This window comes from Oncorhynchus kisutch, linkage group LG26 (genome assembly GCF_002021735.2).
Source record: "Oncorhynchus kisutch isolate 150728-3 linkage group LG26, Okis_V2, whole genome shotgun sequence".
Classification (NCBI taxonomy): Eukaryota; Metazoa; Chordata; class Actinopteri; order Salmoniformes; family Salmonidae; genus Oncorhynchus; species Oncorhynchus kisutch.
Window position 1 is genome coordinate 17,500,999 of NC_034199.2, and position 16,144 is coordinate 17,517,142.

Consider the following 16,144-nt stretch of genomic DNA (forward strand, 5'->3'; position numbering starts at 1 on the left):
TTCAGGAACGTTTTGATTCACTCTCTCTTTGACCCGTCCAAATATACAAGGCGAAAGACAGCTAGGCATATTTGTACACAGGAAAACAAACAATGGGGGAAAACACAGAGCCCTCATAGTTTTGGCTCAGATTGGAAGTCATGGAAGTCCTCGTCGGCCATTGGGTTACGTCATCATCTGTGTATGCTGTGGTGGTATCAGTGACCGAACCCTGTTAGCCATAATAGGACATGAGACAGGAGAGAGAAGGGAAAGAAAGGGTGAGAGAGAGAGAGGAAAGCGAGAACACATTCCAAACTGAGTGAGAATGAGCAGACTAGCATCACTCCGTCCCCACGGGTGTGTCTTTGTCGTCCCCCACAGTTGTTTATAATCACAGAACCCTAGTCTCTCGTGCATACCAGAATGTCATGTGTTATGTAACAGAGAGAGCTGAAGAGTCCATTTGGGATGGGTCGATCTGGCTGGCCTGCGTGTGACCTCCATCCGTCCGGGTCCTAGTGCAAACTTTGAGAGAGGTCAGAGGTCGTTTATGGACACTGCTGGCTCAGAAGGTTCCCACAGCTCTGCGTGGCTCAGTTTTGAATTCCAGCATTGGATTGTTTCCATAGAAACCCACCATGAGATCGTAGGCCCTGAATTGTGTATGAGTGGGAGCTAAAGACCAGGGAGCCCACCTCCCCCTCCTCTCTCCATCATCGTTTATGTTTACATTTCTAAACCATGTTCTGTGAAATGCTGCAGATGGGGCTGCTAAGCATGGGAGACTAGCAGATGTTTGCGTGTGTGGGTAAATTGTGTGTGTTGGGGTTGATACAGTTTGTGTGTTAGGGGGGAATGTGTGTGTATTTAAAATGTATGTTTGCATGTTTAAATTTGTGTCTGTCAGAGCGACTGTACCTATAGGTCTGTGCTTGTGCCTGTGTGTTACTTTTTATAAGTGTTTGTCTCTGTCTCCATTCACTTGCTTGAAATAAACGTTTTCTTGAATTTTCTGTATGTGGTTGTTTGTGGAAATGGAATTGAGCATGTGTACAGTATGTGTGCAGTATGTGTGTGATATTCGCCCACCAACTATTATATTATTAACACTGGGGACAGTGCCAGGTAGCTCCCTTAACAGTCCATGAGGAATTTGAAGGGCTGTTTATTTATTAATCATCACATATTCCGCATTGTCTGGACGTCAACCTAGGGTTTTAAATCAACCTGTAATTGGCTTGGATGCAGCTTTGAGACAGGCGAAACAGCATTGCCTTTTTAGGTGTCAGACATAAGAGGGCTTTGACAGGGAACACACATCTACTTTGTCTCCTGCCAAACAGCCATCCTGTCCTTATTTTAGTAAACAAACAGTTTCTTTCTGTTGCCTCCCTCATGATTGTGCCAAAACTAAGGTAAATGTTCAATGTTGTTGACAGAAGCATAAATAAAAGTGTATTCATGTGTGAGAAGTTGAAAGATGTCTTGAGCTCCGTGGTTTAAGAAAGCATGCTTGGCAGGGGGGTTAAAGTTCTATTTTTAAAACATTGAAGGCTGTCCAGACAGCCCCTAGACGGTAAACCCCAGTACACACTTCATGTAGTTCTGACAGGTGACATTTCTGCCATAAAATACACCCATCCAATCCTTTCAGATCTACACAACTGTCAAGAGGGTAGGGTCTAGAGCACGTGTCAAAATCATTCTATAGAGGGCCGATTGTCCGCAGATTTTCACTCCTCTCTTGCACTTGATTGGTCAATTAAGGTCATGATTAGTTAGGAACTCCCCTCACCTGGTTGTCTGAGTCTTCTTTGAACACAAATTAAAAGGAAATAACCAAAACCAGCAGACTTTCGGCCCTCCATGGAATGAGTTTGACACTAGAGATTGGTTCCAATTCCAGTAGCCTTGCTTTGTATTTAGGCTGCAGTTCCTATCCTCACCAGCAGGAGGCAGTGTAGCGTTAGATCATTTTACTCAACTCGTCGATTGTACATTTTCCCTCTCTACCATAACTATACTGCTTTCTGTCTAGAAACAAATGATTATGGGAGAACACGTGAGAATGAAACAGGCCATTTTCTCCAATCCCAAGTAATAAATGTAAAGGAAAGCACATGCTCCCTTGATGGGATACATTTTTGAACCTGCATGGATTGAGGAATTTTCATTGGGGCATAAATCTGTAGAATGTCATGCAAAGAATGTGAAAACCCTTAAAAAACATATACGTTTTGACGTGTTTCATAACTTCGCAAATTAGGCTTTCCAAAATGATTTAGGGGTAAATAGCCTGTGATTCTGCATTCACCCATGCTTTTCATCTCTCCTTTTCATTAAAGAAAACTGGGAACGACATTGCTCAGACCAAAAACAAAATGAATTGGCAATCAAGGTTTTAGTATCAACAGTTCAATTGACACATATACACACAGCATCATGAGGAGTTTTTATGTATTGTGACTGTACAGGATGTATTCATAAAACATAGACCAACGCAGATGGTACAGTATGTATTTTGAAATCTCAAAAGAGCACCATGGTCTAGAAAAAACATTGAGGTGACCATATAGGGATATAATAAAGATAGAAGGAGATTAGGAAGGAAGGAGAGAGGAGGGAGGGAGGAAGGAGAGGAGGAAGGAAGGAGAGGAGGAAGGAGAGTAGGAAGGAAGGAGAGAGGAGGGAGAGTAGGAAGGAGGGAGGGAGGGAGGAGAGTAGGAAGGAAGGAGGGAGGAAGGAGGGAGGGAGGAAGGAGAGTAGGAAGGAAGGAGGAAGGAGAGTAGGAAGGAGGGAGGAAGGAGAGCAGGGAGGAAGGAGGGAGAAAGAGATGAGAGATGTAGTACATACCCTGGACCATGAGTCTGCCCACAGCACACACACACACACACACAAAGTTTAGCTCCTAGTTTGGATCCAGACTGACCATCTCTAGCTGAATTCGCTAGCGATGTGGCATCTAAATGAGCTGGCCTGGTGATTATATTTAGCTGTGTGTCATTTCCAAGGAGACTGTTTAGGTATATTTGTGTCCTCACACTGGGAAACTCCCTACACTGTACCTTTCTTCTTGGGCGCTTCCAAGGGTGACTTATAATTATTTGAGTTATGTGAATCTATCAAAGGAGGCTCTATGTACAGTCCATGTGAGTTGCACATGGACTGAATACTGGCCTTACATGTTTATGTCACAGACACACTTATCACAGACACACTGCAATTGCATGTGATTAAGTCAGGTGTCCAGGCCTTTCTCTGACCTCATACCTGCTCAGTCTTTATGACATCAAATCCTATCAGTCTCTGACCTCATATCCACTCTGTCTTTATGACCTTCCACTCAGTCTCTATGACACCCTATTACCCACTCAGTCTCTAGACTCTCTAACATTATAACCACCCAGTCTCTCTGACCTCATACCCTCTCAGTCTATGACGTCATACCCACAGTCTCTCTGGCCTAATACCCACTCAGTCTATATGACCCTTTGACCTCATACATACTCAGTCTTTCTGACCTCATAGTCCCAGTCGGTATTAGACAGAACGTCGCGGCCATTCCCGCCTGTGGAGAAAACAATATGTGGTTACCTAGGTCACCCCATTGGCTCACAGCAAAAACTTGACCTTTTCCAAACGCACTTTTATTGTCTGCTTGTTTTAGTAAATTACAAAACTGCATTTATGAAAAGTACAACATGTCTAAAGATGACTTATTAACACTGCCTGCTCCTGACTTTTCTCACTATTTTGAAAAACTTAATGTTGTACCGGTATCCCTCATTCCCCTTTTCATGATGGTGCTGGCAGCCACATGAGTGAGTGCTAGCTAGCTACCTACCAGAACATTAAGCTAGCCAAGACCAATAGCACAAACAAACGGACGATACAGCTAAAAATTGTTAACTGTCTTACCTGTGATGAAATGTTTTCACACATAGCTGGTTACGTACATTGAACAACACAGCAGCTTTTTTTGGCGTGTTTTGCTATTTCTGCAGAACAAAATAAATTGACGACGAAGTTGGCTCTTTTACAGTGGGGATGAATGGGGAAAAATATTTGTTTTCCTCAATTTTTGGGCATGGTTGAGGGGAATTTCTTATTAGTACATTCAAATCGACTTGGAGTATACCCACTCAGTCTCTATGACCTCATACCCCTCAGTCTCTATGACAGGGTTCCTCAACTGGTGGCCAGAGGGCTGAATTTGGCCCACGTGTGATTTTATTTGGCCCGCAATGTTTTCTGAGCAAAAAAATTTATGTATACTGTATATTTTAGTTATTTATTGTTGGACATAAAAAACTGTAAGAACACCAGCAAGTTATTTTAATTTAGGAAATCTGTTCCAAAGTATTCCCACACATAATCTATGTGATCGTTTACAAATGTAAGCAAGGTTTGAAATTATTATGTTTTACTCAAATATTATATCTGTTTGGACTTCTGCAGTCAATTTGCTGTCTACAAATTATTGTCATTATGACCATCCGCGAAATAACAAATCGGCCCACGGCTGAATCTAGTTTATGATGACCTTATACCCACTCAGTCTCTATGACCTCATATCCACTCAGTCGCTATGACCTCATACCCTATCAGTCTCTATGATCTCATACCCACATGTCTCTATGACCTTTTGCACTCTCAGTTTATGAGACCATGCACACAGTCTCTATGATATCATACCAACAGTCTCTCTGACATCATATATTCTGCCTCTAACCTTCCAGCTCAGTGTCTATGACCTCATACCCCCAGTCTATGTTGTCCCAACTCCTCTGTAAGACACAATAAACCCAGTCTATGACATCACACCTTTCGATCTAACTTTCGACTTCATACCGAGCCTCTGTCTGTTTTGTCATAGTTTTCACGGTGTAACATTATGGCTAGAATACCATTTCACTGCCATTCCACATCTGTCTTTCTACTAACCAGCTGTGTTTTGTGAGTTGGACCTCTACATACTGTGACACTACACAATGAAAACCATGTAAAAGCATGTGTACTGTACACACACAGATGTTTACAGTATGTGTGTGTACAGTATGATCTCACACAGGCCTTTGTTCGGTAACTAGACTCCAGGCTCTCTATTACAATAGGGCGGTGTGGCCAAATGTTGTTTTGGGAAGAAAATGTCTGGCCATGGAATTTGGCCTGGATACAAATTCACAGACCAGTTGTACTGTTGCGAGGATCACTACGTGTTTTCTTGTCCATTACCAATAAATTTCCCCTAGCTGACACGCCTTCTCACTAGAGGAGACAATTTAGCCAACTTGGCCAACCAGAGATTGCGTGACACTCCTACATTTGGATCAGTAGTGTATTTTATTATTTGTAGTTTGTTGTTTTGATCTTTTGGCTTTTTCCTCATATTTGGGTTATGGTGTTATATTCTGTATCGTTAGATTTCAGTGCAGCCTTTGATGTTATTGATCATAATTTCTTATTGAAGAAAATCTCACTTATTTATGGCTTTACATCACCTGCCATCACATGGTTGGAGAGTTATTTATCCAAAAGAACTAGAGAGTATTCTTCAATGGACGCTTTACAGTGTGGTATCCCTCATGGCACTTGCCTTGGGCTCTTACTCTTCTCTATTTTTACAAATGATTTGCCACTTGTCTTACACGTTTGCACACTCTACACATCAGCACCTTCAGCCAATGATCTCACTGAGAATCTTAGCAAGGAGTTACAGTCAGTGTTAGAATGTGTAATTAACAATAAACTGGTCTTAAATACATCTAAAACCAAAAGCATTGTTTTGATTCAAAGCATTCTCTTGGACCTAAACCTCAACTGGAGAAAGAGTGTAACCATTGAACAAGATGGTCAGTTATCATGGCCAAGTCATATTGACAAAGTTGTTGTGAAGATGGGGAGAGATTTGTCTGTTATAAAAATATTCTTCTGCATTTTTGACACAAAGATCAACTGTACTAATTGTTCAGGCTTTGATCTTGTCCCATCTTGATTACTGTCCGGTAATATGGTCGGGTGCAGCATAGAAAGACCTAGCAAAGCTGCAGCTGGCTTAAAACAAAGCAGCACGCCTTCCCCTTATCTCCACACACAGAACTAACATCTACAACATGCATGATAGTCTTGCATGGTTGAGGGTTGTGGAGAAATTGACTACTTCTCTTCTGGTCTTTTTAATAAATATTTGTGAGTTGAAAATGCCTAACCACTTGTATCACATGGTTGGAGAGTTACTTATCCAATAGAACTACAGAGTATTATGCAATGGAAGCTTGTACAGTGTGGTATCCCTCATGGCATTGCATGCACTTTAAACAGACATACATAGCCCACCAGACATACCAGTTTCTTCACGGTACCCAAACCAAAAACAGATTTAATGCGTTGCCCAGTTGTATAGAGGCGTGTCATCGTGGAACCCTCTACCACCAGAGGTTACTGCGGCAGAAGCAAGTTTAACATACACTATATATACACAAGTATGTGGACACCCCTTCAAATTATTGGATTCAGCTATTTCAGCCACACCCGTTGCTGACAGGTGTATAAAATTGAGCACACAGACATTCAATCTCCATAGACAAACATTGACAGTACAATGTCTTTACTGAAGAGCTCAGTGACATTCAAATGGCAACGTCATAGGATGCCACCTTTCCAACAAGTCAGTTCATCCAATTGTTCCATATTAATGCCCATGATTTTGGAATGAGATGTTCGACCGACCAGGTGTCCACATACTTTTGGTCATGTAGTGTATTGTATCCCCAGTGCCTCTCCTCTTTCTAAATATCTAATTCAACTGTACTGTATATAATAATATGAATATGTATATATGAATACTGTGTAAATAGTATTTTTGTTGTCTCTTGTTGTCTCTGTACTTTGTCACGTATTTGTACATTTTATGTGGACCCAAGGAACAGTAGCTGCTGTACGCGCAATAGCTAATGGGGATACTAATAAACTAAACTAAACTTAGCAGATACTTTTCTCCAAAATAACTTACAGTACAGTGCATACATTTTTTGTACGTGTATGTGATCCTTGTGGCAAATGAACCCTCAACCATGGTATTGCTAGCCCTACAGTCTTGCCAAATAATCCACGCCGGACCAAGTATTGTCTCTTTCAGGCGCTGTCTGAACTTGGTGGGATTTGTAGGCTATACTCCCCAAATTATGTGTTGGACTGTTCCCTTAGTGTTAGAACTGTTCTGTTCTGTTCTGTGAACTATGAACCCCTAACTGTAACCCTTTGAGTCAATGAGACGGATAATTTGCACACATGCACACATATCCTTCGTGGTTGTGTCTGTAGCTGTATTATACATTTGAATCATACATCCCATATCGTTCCAAGTCCTAGTTTTTTGAACCCAGCGCAGAAGGTTTTGATACGCACCTCTTTACTATTGAATTCCGGGCTTCTTACTTAGTTTGTGTGTATATAGGCTATCGTCCCTCTCCTTGGCTCCTCATATCACTCTAACAATTTGAAGCTAGCCAGAGCCACCCTGACCAATGACATCATGGATTCCTTGAGGCCTGGGTCATTATAAATAAACAATGTTTTTGGACATATCTCTCTCTCTCTCTCGCTCTCTGTCTCTCTCATTCTCTCATTCTCTCTCTCTCTCACTCTCTCCATGGCTGTAAATGGTTGTGATGGGTGTGCTGCAGCAGTGGGGATGGAGATGGTCTCTGGGCTGGGCTAACAGAAGAGATGTGTCTCTTAGTGCACTATTTTAACAAACTTGGTGCTGGCGGTGCCGCTACAGATTTGAGGGTGCGTATCTGTATTTTCACAACTGAAATTATGTGCGCAGTAGCTGGTGGTGACGCAAAACGACTGGGTTTTGATAAATGAACAAATTGTGTCAAGGCTTTATACCTCACTGGCCAATCAGAACTTGCTCCATGGCTAAATATGTGGTTGCTTCAAGTTGTGTATTTACAGAGTTTCCCGAGTGAAACAGAGGTCTAAAGCATCACTAGGGACCCGGGTTTGATCCCGGGCTGTGTCACAGCCGGCCATGTCAGAGAGACCCAGACTCGGAGCACAATTGGCCCAGCGTCGTCCGGGTTAGGGCAGGTTTTGGCCGGGCCGGGATGTCCTCGTCCCATCGCGATCTAGCGACTCCTGTGGCAGGCTGGGCGCATGCACGCTGACCCGTTCGCCAGTTGTATGGTGTTTCCTCCGACACATTGGTGCGGCTGGCTTGTGGGTTAAGCGAGCAGTGTGTCAAGAAGCAGTGCAGCTTGGCAGGGTTGTGTTTTCGGAAGACACATGGCTCTCAGCCTTTTCCTCTCCCGAGTCCGTACGTGATGGGACAAGACTGTATTTACTAATTGGGTAGAAAAATGGGTTACATTTTTTAAATAAAATTATATATAAAATATATATTTGTTTTTTAAATGTATAAAATGTTCTATTAAAACAAATACAGTATCAGTCAAGAGTTTGGACACACCTACTCATTCCAAAGGTTTTCTTTATTTTGTACTATTTTCTACATTGTAGAATAATAGTGAAGACACCAAAACTATGAAATAACACATGTGGAATCATTTTTTATGTAACCTTTATTTAACTAGGCAAGATATTTACATTGACGCCTACCTCGGCCAAATCCGATGCTGGGCCAATTGTATGCCGCCCTATTGGACTCCCAATCACGGCCGGATGTGATACAGCCTGCCCCCTCCTCCCCCCATAGCAAGGATATAGTGTATATAAAACAGTGCTAATGCAAACAGTCTACAAAAGGTATAATCACAACCAAGCTTCCCCATTGCAGGTTGTATACTGTATTTACAGTGGTCTCACCTTCTCTCTCTCTCTCTTTCTCGCTCTCTCTCCCATTACTCTTTTAGGCACCTGGTAACGACATACCCCTGAAGTATGTAGAGACTATGGTGAGTTTGAGCTGCATCTTATATTCTATTTGGTTGGGTGTGTGTTATTTCATTTTTCTAGCTTAAACAACTCAAACCGTTAAGAGAGGGATCAAATTTATCAAATCAAATTTATTTATATAGCCCTTCGTACATCAGCTGATATCTCAAAGTGCTGTACAGAAACACAGCCTAAAACCCCAAACAGCAAGCAATGCAGGTGTAGAAGCACAGTGGCTAGGAAAAACTCCCTAGAAAGAAACCTAGAAAGGAACCAGGCTATGAGGGGTGGACAGTCCTCTTCTGGCTGTGCCGGGTGGAGATTATAACAGAACATGGCAAAGATGTTCAAATGTTCATAAATGACCAGCATGGTCAAATAATAATAATCACAGTAGTTGTCGAGGGTGCAGCAAGTCAGCACCTCAGGAGTAAATGTCAGTTGGCTTTTCATAGCCGATCATTAAGAGTATCTCTACCGCTCCTGCTGTCTCTAGAGTGTTGAAAACAGCATGTCTGGGACAGGTAGCACGTCCGGTGAACAGGTCAGGTTTCCATAGCCGCAGGCAGAACAGTTGAAACTGGAGCAGCAGCACGGCCAGGTGGACTGGTGACAGCAAGGAGTCCTCATGCCAGGTAGTAGGTAGGATGAAGAATGCTTTTGCTCCATTGTGTTATTATCATTGTGATATACAAGACTTTAAGCTCTTAACAATGCACAATACTTTTGGCTTTTGGTTGCTCAGGTAAAAACAACAGATATATGCAAAATATACATTACCAGTCAAAAGTTTGGACACACCTACTCATTCCAGGGTTCTTTATTTGTACTATTTTATGCATTGTAGAATAATAGTGAAGACATCAGAACTATCAAATAACACATATAGAATCATGTAGTAATCAAAAAAGTGTTAAACAAATCAAACTATATTTTATATTTGAGATTCTTCAAAGTAGCCACCCTTTGCCTTGATGACAGCTTTGCACACTCTTGGCATTCTCTCAACCAGCTTCATGAGGAATGATTTTCCAACAGTCTGGAAGGCGTTCCCACATATGTGACCCGATTCAGGAAACTAGGCGTATGTCGCAAGTCACAACTTCAGAGGAGAGCTGTTTGAATGTAAACATATTTTTTTAACATAATGCGTTTTTTGGCATATGTGACTTTTCATGTGCCTTAATATCAAACTTGTATGCCATCTGTAAATACGAATACAATTGTTAATTATGAGCCCAGTTGGTTTAAACACAGAAAAAGTGCAACCTTCCCGCTGTTTAGCTAGCTAGCTACATGTCTTAACAAAAGACTCCACTCTAATTTTGACAAAGTATTTTCATTTTAGTTCAAGTGTACTGTTAGCTAGCTAACTAACGTTAGTTGGCAGGCTCGCTAACTAACGTTATGTCATGCATTGGGATTCATTATTTACCTAGCTACATTTCTTAACAAAAGACTCTCGTCTTAGTGTGCCAGAGCGCAGAATAACTTATGCATTTTTGAACGCTCAAAACCCGTTGAATATGTCTGGTGTCAGTAAACGTCAGCAACAAAGCATCATTCAATTGTTGCCAGGAGCACAGTTACAGTCACCAACGCTCTGGATAACATGAAAAAAGCCTAAACAGCTCTGCTAGGGTGAGTAAAATGGTCAGTGTGGGTGTTCTCTGGGGCCTCCCGGGTGGCACAGTGGTTAAGGGCGCTGTACTGCAGCGCCAGCTGTGCCACCAGAGACTCTGGGTTGGACCGGGAGGTCCGTGGGGCAACGCACAGCGTTGTCCGGGTTAGGGAGGGGTTGGCCGGTAGGGATATCCTTGTCTCATCGCGCACCAGTGACTCCTGTGGCGGGCCGGGCGCAGTGCGCGCTAACCAAGGTTGCCAGGTGCACAGTGTTTCCTCCGACACATTGGTGCAGCTGGCTTCCGGGGTTGGATGCGTGCTGTGTTAAAAAACAGTGCGGCTTGGTTGGGTTGTGTATCGGAGGACGCAATACTTTCAACCTTCGTCTCTCCCGAGCCTGTACGGGAGTTGTAGCGATGAGACAAGATAGTAGCTACTAAAAAATTGGATACCACGAAATTGGGGAGATAACGGGGTAAAATTCAAAAAAATAAAAATACATTTGTTATGTGTCTGGAAGTAGCGAGCCAATGTTAGCCAGTTCGCATGGGTGCTTGACTGTAGTTGCAAGGTCAGAGCTTTCTGAACAACCCTACTTATTAGGTAGAGCGTCCAGTGTGCGCTCTGAACGCGATAGGGCGATTAATGTTCCGTGAGCTGTTCTCTCTCTCTCTCTCTCTCTTAGATGTCTGGAAGTAGCTGGCAAGTTAGTACAGAATGGTTGGATCAACACTTTAATAAATGGGAGGAGCTAAGACTTAAAGGGGTGTGAACAATGCTGAATGGGTATAGACAACTTCCGGCGCCGACAGAGATGGCCGCCTCGCTTCGCGTTCCTAGGAAACTATGCAGATTTTAGTTTTTTTTACGTGTTATTTCTTATATTAGTACCCCAGGTCATCTTAGGTTTCATTACATACAGTCGAGAAGAACTACTGAATATAAGAGCAGCGTCAACTCACCATCAGTACGACCAAGAATATGACTTTCGCGAAGCGGATCCTGTGTTCTGCCTTTCACCCAGGACAACGGAATGGATCCCAGCCGGCGACCCAAAAAAAACGACTTCGTAAAAGAGGGAAACGTAGCGGTCTTCTGGTCAGACTCCGTAGTCGGGCACATCGTGCACCACTCCCCAGTATACTTCTCGCCAATGTCCAGTCTCTTGACAACAAGGTTGATGAAATCCGAGCAAGGGTAGCATTCCAGAGGGACATCAGAGACTGTAACGTTCTTTGCTTCACGGAAACATGGCTCAAGTCCTTCTGTTCACCTGATTTACAATTCCTCACAATCAAATGTCGACCGCATTATCTACCAAGGGAATTCTCTTCGATTATAATCACAGCCGTATATATTCCCCCCCAAGCAGACACATCGATGGCTCTGAACGAACTTTATTTGACTCTTTGCAAACTGGAATCCATACATCCTGAGGCTGCATTCATTGTAGCTGGGGATTTTAACAAGGCTAATCTGAAAACAAGACTCCCTAAATTGTATCAGCATATCGATTGCGCAACCAGGGCTGGCAAAACCTTGGATCACTGCTATTCTAACTTCCGCGACGCATATAAGGCCCTGCCCCGCCCATTTTGTTGATCCCTGCCTACAGACAGAAACTAAAACAAGAAGCTCCCACGCTAAGGTCTGTTCAAAGCTGGTCCGACCAATCTGATTCCACACTCCAAGACTGCTTCCATCACGTGGACTGGGATATGTTTCGTATTGCATCAGACAACAACATTGACGAATACGCTGATTCGGTGTGCGAGTTCATTAGAACGTGCGTTGAAGATGTCTTTCCCATAGCAACGATTAAAACATTCCCAAACCAGAAACCGTGGATTGATGGCAGCATTCGCGTGAAACTGAAAGCGCTAACCACTGCTTTTAATCAGGGCAAGGTGACCGGTAACATGACCGAATACAAACAGTGTAGCTATTCCCTCCGCAAGGCAATCAAACAAGCTAAGCGTCAGTATAGAGACAAAGTAGAATCTCAATTCAATGGCTCAGACACAAGAGGAATGTGGCAGGGTCTACAGGGTCTACAGTCAATCACGGATTACAAAAAGAAAACCAGCCCCGTCACGGACCAGGATGTCTTGCTCCCAGGCAGACTATACACTGCCACTGACACGGCCTGCAACCAAAACATGCGGCCTCTCCTTCACTGCAGCCGAGGTGAGTAAAACATTTAAACGTGTTAACCCTCGCAAGGCTGCAGGCCCAGACGGCATCCCCAGCCGCGCCCTCAGAGCATGCGCAGACCAGCTGGATGGTGTGTTTACGGACATATTCAATCAATCCCTATCCCAGTCTGCTGTTCCCACATGCTTCAAGAGGGCCACCATTGTTCCTGTTCCCAAGAAAGCTAAGGTAACTGAGCTAAACGACTACCGCCCCGTAGCACTCACTTCCGTCATCATGAAGTGCTTTGAGAGACTAGTCAAGGACCATATCACCTCCACCCTACCTGACACCCTAGACCCACTCCAATTTGCTTACCGCCCAAATAGGTCCACAGACGATGCAATCTCAACCACACTTCACACTGCCCTAACCCATCTGGACAAGAGGAATACCTATGTGAGAATGCTGTTCATCGACTACAGCTTGGCATTTAACACCATAGTACCCTCCAAGCTTGTCATCAAGCTCGAGACCCTGGGACTCGACCCCACCCTGTGCAACTGGGTACTGGACTTCCTGACGGGCCGCCCCCAGGTGGTGAGGGTAGGCAACAACATCTCCACCCCGCTGATCCTCAACACTGGGGCCCCACAAGGGTGCGTTCTGAGCCCTCTCCTGTACTCCCTGTTCACCCACGACTGCGTGGCCACGCACGCCTCCAACTCAATCATCAAGTTTGCGGACGACACAACAGTGGTAGGCTTGATTACCAACAACGACGAGACGGCCTAAAGGGGGGAGGTGAGGGCCCTCGGAGTGTGGTGTCAGGAAAATAACCTCACACTCAACGTCAACAAAACTAAGGAGATGATTGTGGACTTCAGGAAACAGCAGAGGGAACACCCCCCTATCCACATCGATGGAACAGTAGTGGAGAGGGTAGCAAGTTTTAAGTTCCTCAGCATACACATCACAGACAAACTGAATTGGTCCACCCACACAGACAGCATCGTGAAGAAGGCGCAGCAGCGCCTCTTCAACCTCAGGAGGCTGAAGAAATTTGGCTTGTCACCAAAAGCACTCACAAACTTCTACAGATGCACAATCGAGAGCATCCTGGCGGGCTGTATCACTGCCTGGTATGGCAACTGCTCCGCCCACAACCGTAAGGCTCTCCAGAGGGTAGTGAGGTCTGCACAACGCATCACCGGGGGCAAACTACCTGCCCTCCAGGACACCTACACCACCCGATGTTACAGGAAGGCCATAAAGATCATCAAGGACAACAACCACCCGAGCCACTGCCTGTTCACCCCGCTATCATCCAGAAGGTGAGGTCAGTACAGGTGCATCAAAGCTGGGACCGAGAGACTGAAAAACAGCTTCCATCTCAAGGCCATCAGACTGTTAAACAGCCACCACTAACATTGAGTGGCTGCTGCCAACACACTGACTCAACTCCAGCCACTTTAATAATGGGAATTGATGGGAAATGATGTAAAATATATCACTAGCCACTTTAAACAATGCTACCTAATATAATGTTACATACCCTACATTATTCATCTCATATGTATACGTATATACTGTACTCTATATCATCTACTGCATCTTTATGTAATACATGTATCACTAGCCACTTTAACTATGCCACTTTGTTTACATACTCATCTCATATGTATATACTGTACTCGACACCATCTACTGTATCTTGTCTATGGCGCTCTGTACCATCACTCATTCATATATCTTTATGTACATATTCTTTATCCCCTTACACTTGTGTGTATAAGACAGTAGTTTTGGAATTGTTAGTTAGATTACTTGTTGGTTATTACTGCATTGTCGGAACTAGAAGCACAAGCATTTCGCTACACTCGCATTAACATCTGCTAACCATGTGACAAATAAAATTTGATTTGATTTGACAAACTATTGGGCTCTCCAATAGTTGTACAAAAACATTGAATGACGGTTTTCTCAAAAGTGAGTTTAAGTTGATCAATTTTCAAAGCATAATTACTTTCCCAGTGTTTCCTCAAATGCAGTGTATGATATACCATTTTGGAGCTATGAGTCTCTAATTTTATTCAATGTAAAAAAAAAAATCTAATGTTGCTACATAATACCGAATCCAGGTGGTGAGTCACATATGCTGAGCACTTGTTGGCTACTTTTCCTTCACTCTGCGGACCAACTCATCCCTAACCATCTCAATTGGGTTGAGGTCTGGTGATTCTGGAGGTCATCTGATGCAGCACTCCATCACCTTCCTTGGTCAAATAGCCCTTACAAAGCCTGAAGGTGTGTTTTGGGTCATTGTCCTGTTGAAAAACAAATGATAGTCCCACTAAGTGCAAACCAGATGGAATGACATATCACTTCAGAATGCTGTGGTAGTCATGCTGGTTAAGTGTGCCTTGAATTTTAAATAAATCACTGACAGTGTCACCAGCAAAGTACCCCCACACCATCACACCTCCTCCTCCATGCTTCACGGTGGGAACCACACATGAGGAGATCATCTGTTCACCTACTCTGCGTCTCACAAAGACACTGCGGTTGGAACCAAAAATCGCACATTTGGACTCATCAGACCATAGGACAGATTTCCACAGGTCGAATTTCCATTGCTCGTGTTTCTTGGCCCAAGCAAGTCTCTTCTTATTATTGGTGTCCTTAAGTAGTGGTTTCTTTATTTGGGCTGCAATCTGAGGCTCTAATGAACTTATCCTCTGCAGTAGAGGTAACTCTGGGTCTTTCTTTCCTGTGGTGGTCCTCATGAGAACCAGTTTCATCATAGCTCTTAATGGTTTTTGCAACTGCACATGAAGAAACTTGAAAAGTTCTTGAATATTTTTCCATATTGACTGACCTTCATGTGTTAAAGTAATGATGGACTGTCGTTCTCTTTGCTCATTTGAGCTCTTCTTTGTCACAACCTAATCTGTTTCACCTGTCTTTGTGCTTGTCTCCACCCCTCCAGGTGTCACCCATCTTCCCCATTATCCCCAGTGTATTTATACCTGTGTTCTCTGTTTATCTGTTGCCAGCTCGTTTTGTTCGCCAAGCCTACCAGCGGTTTTCCCCTTGCCCCTGTCTGTTTCTAGTTTTTCCGGTTTTGACCACTCTGCCTGCCCTGACCCTGCCTGCCATTCTGTACCTTTTCACACCATACTGTTTTATTGACCTCTGCCTGCCCATGACCCTGAGACTGCCTGCCGGTCTGTACCTTTTGGACTTTTGACTTTACTGACCTCTGCCTGCCCTCGACTTGTCGTTTTGCCTGCCCCCTGTTCTAGTAATACACTTTTTAATACACTTTTGTTACTTCGACACTGTCTGCATCTGGATATTCCCTAAAACATGATAATTCTTGCCATAATATGGACTTGGTCTTTTACCAAATAGGGCTATCTTCTATATACCAGCCCTACCTTGTCACAACACAACTGATTGACTAAAACGCATTAAGAAGGAAAGAAATTCCACAAATGAACTT

The 16,144-nt window shown here is 43.6% G+C and overlaps 1 protein-coding gene across 11 annotated transcripts in view; it reads left to right on the forward strand.

Annotated features, from left to right (window-relative positions):
* Window positions 1-16,144, forward strand: part of tns1b (tensin 1b) — a 233,516-nt gene that overhangs the window by 123,538 nt on the left and 93,834 nt on the right. For 9 of the 11 annotated variants that reach the window (XM_031806233.1, XM_031806228.1, XM_031806232.1 and 6 more), the window contains one exon: window positions 8,862-8,903. The exons of the other annotated variants lie outside the window; for them this stretch is intronic. In XM_031806233.1, the coding sequence (XP_031662093.1) occupies window positions 8,862-8,903 (42 nt within the window). The remainder of the gene's footprint in view (window positions 1-8,861; window positions 8,904-16,144) is intronic. 11 annotated transcript variants of the gene reach the window in all.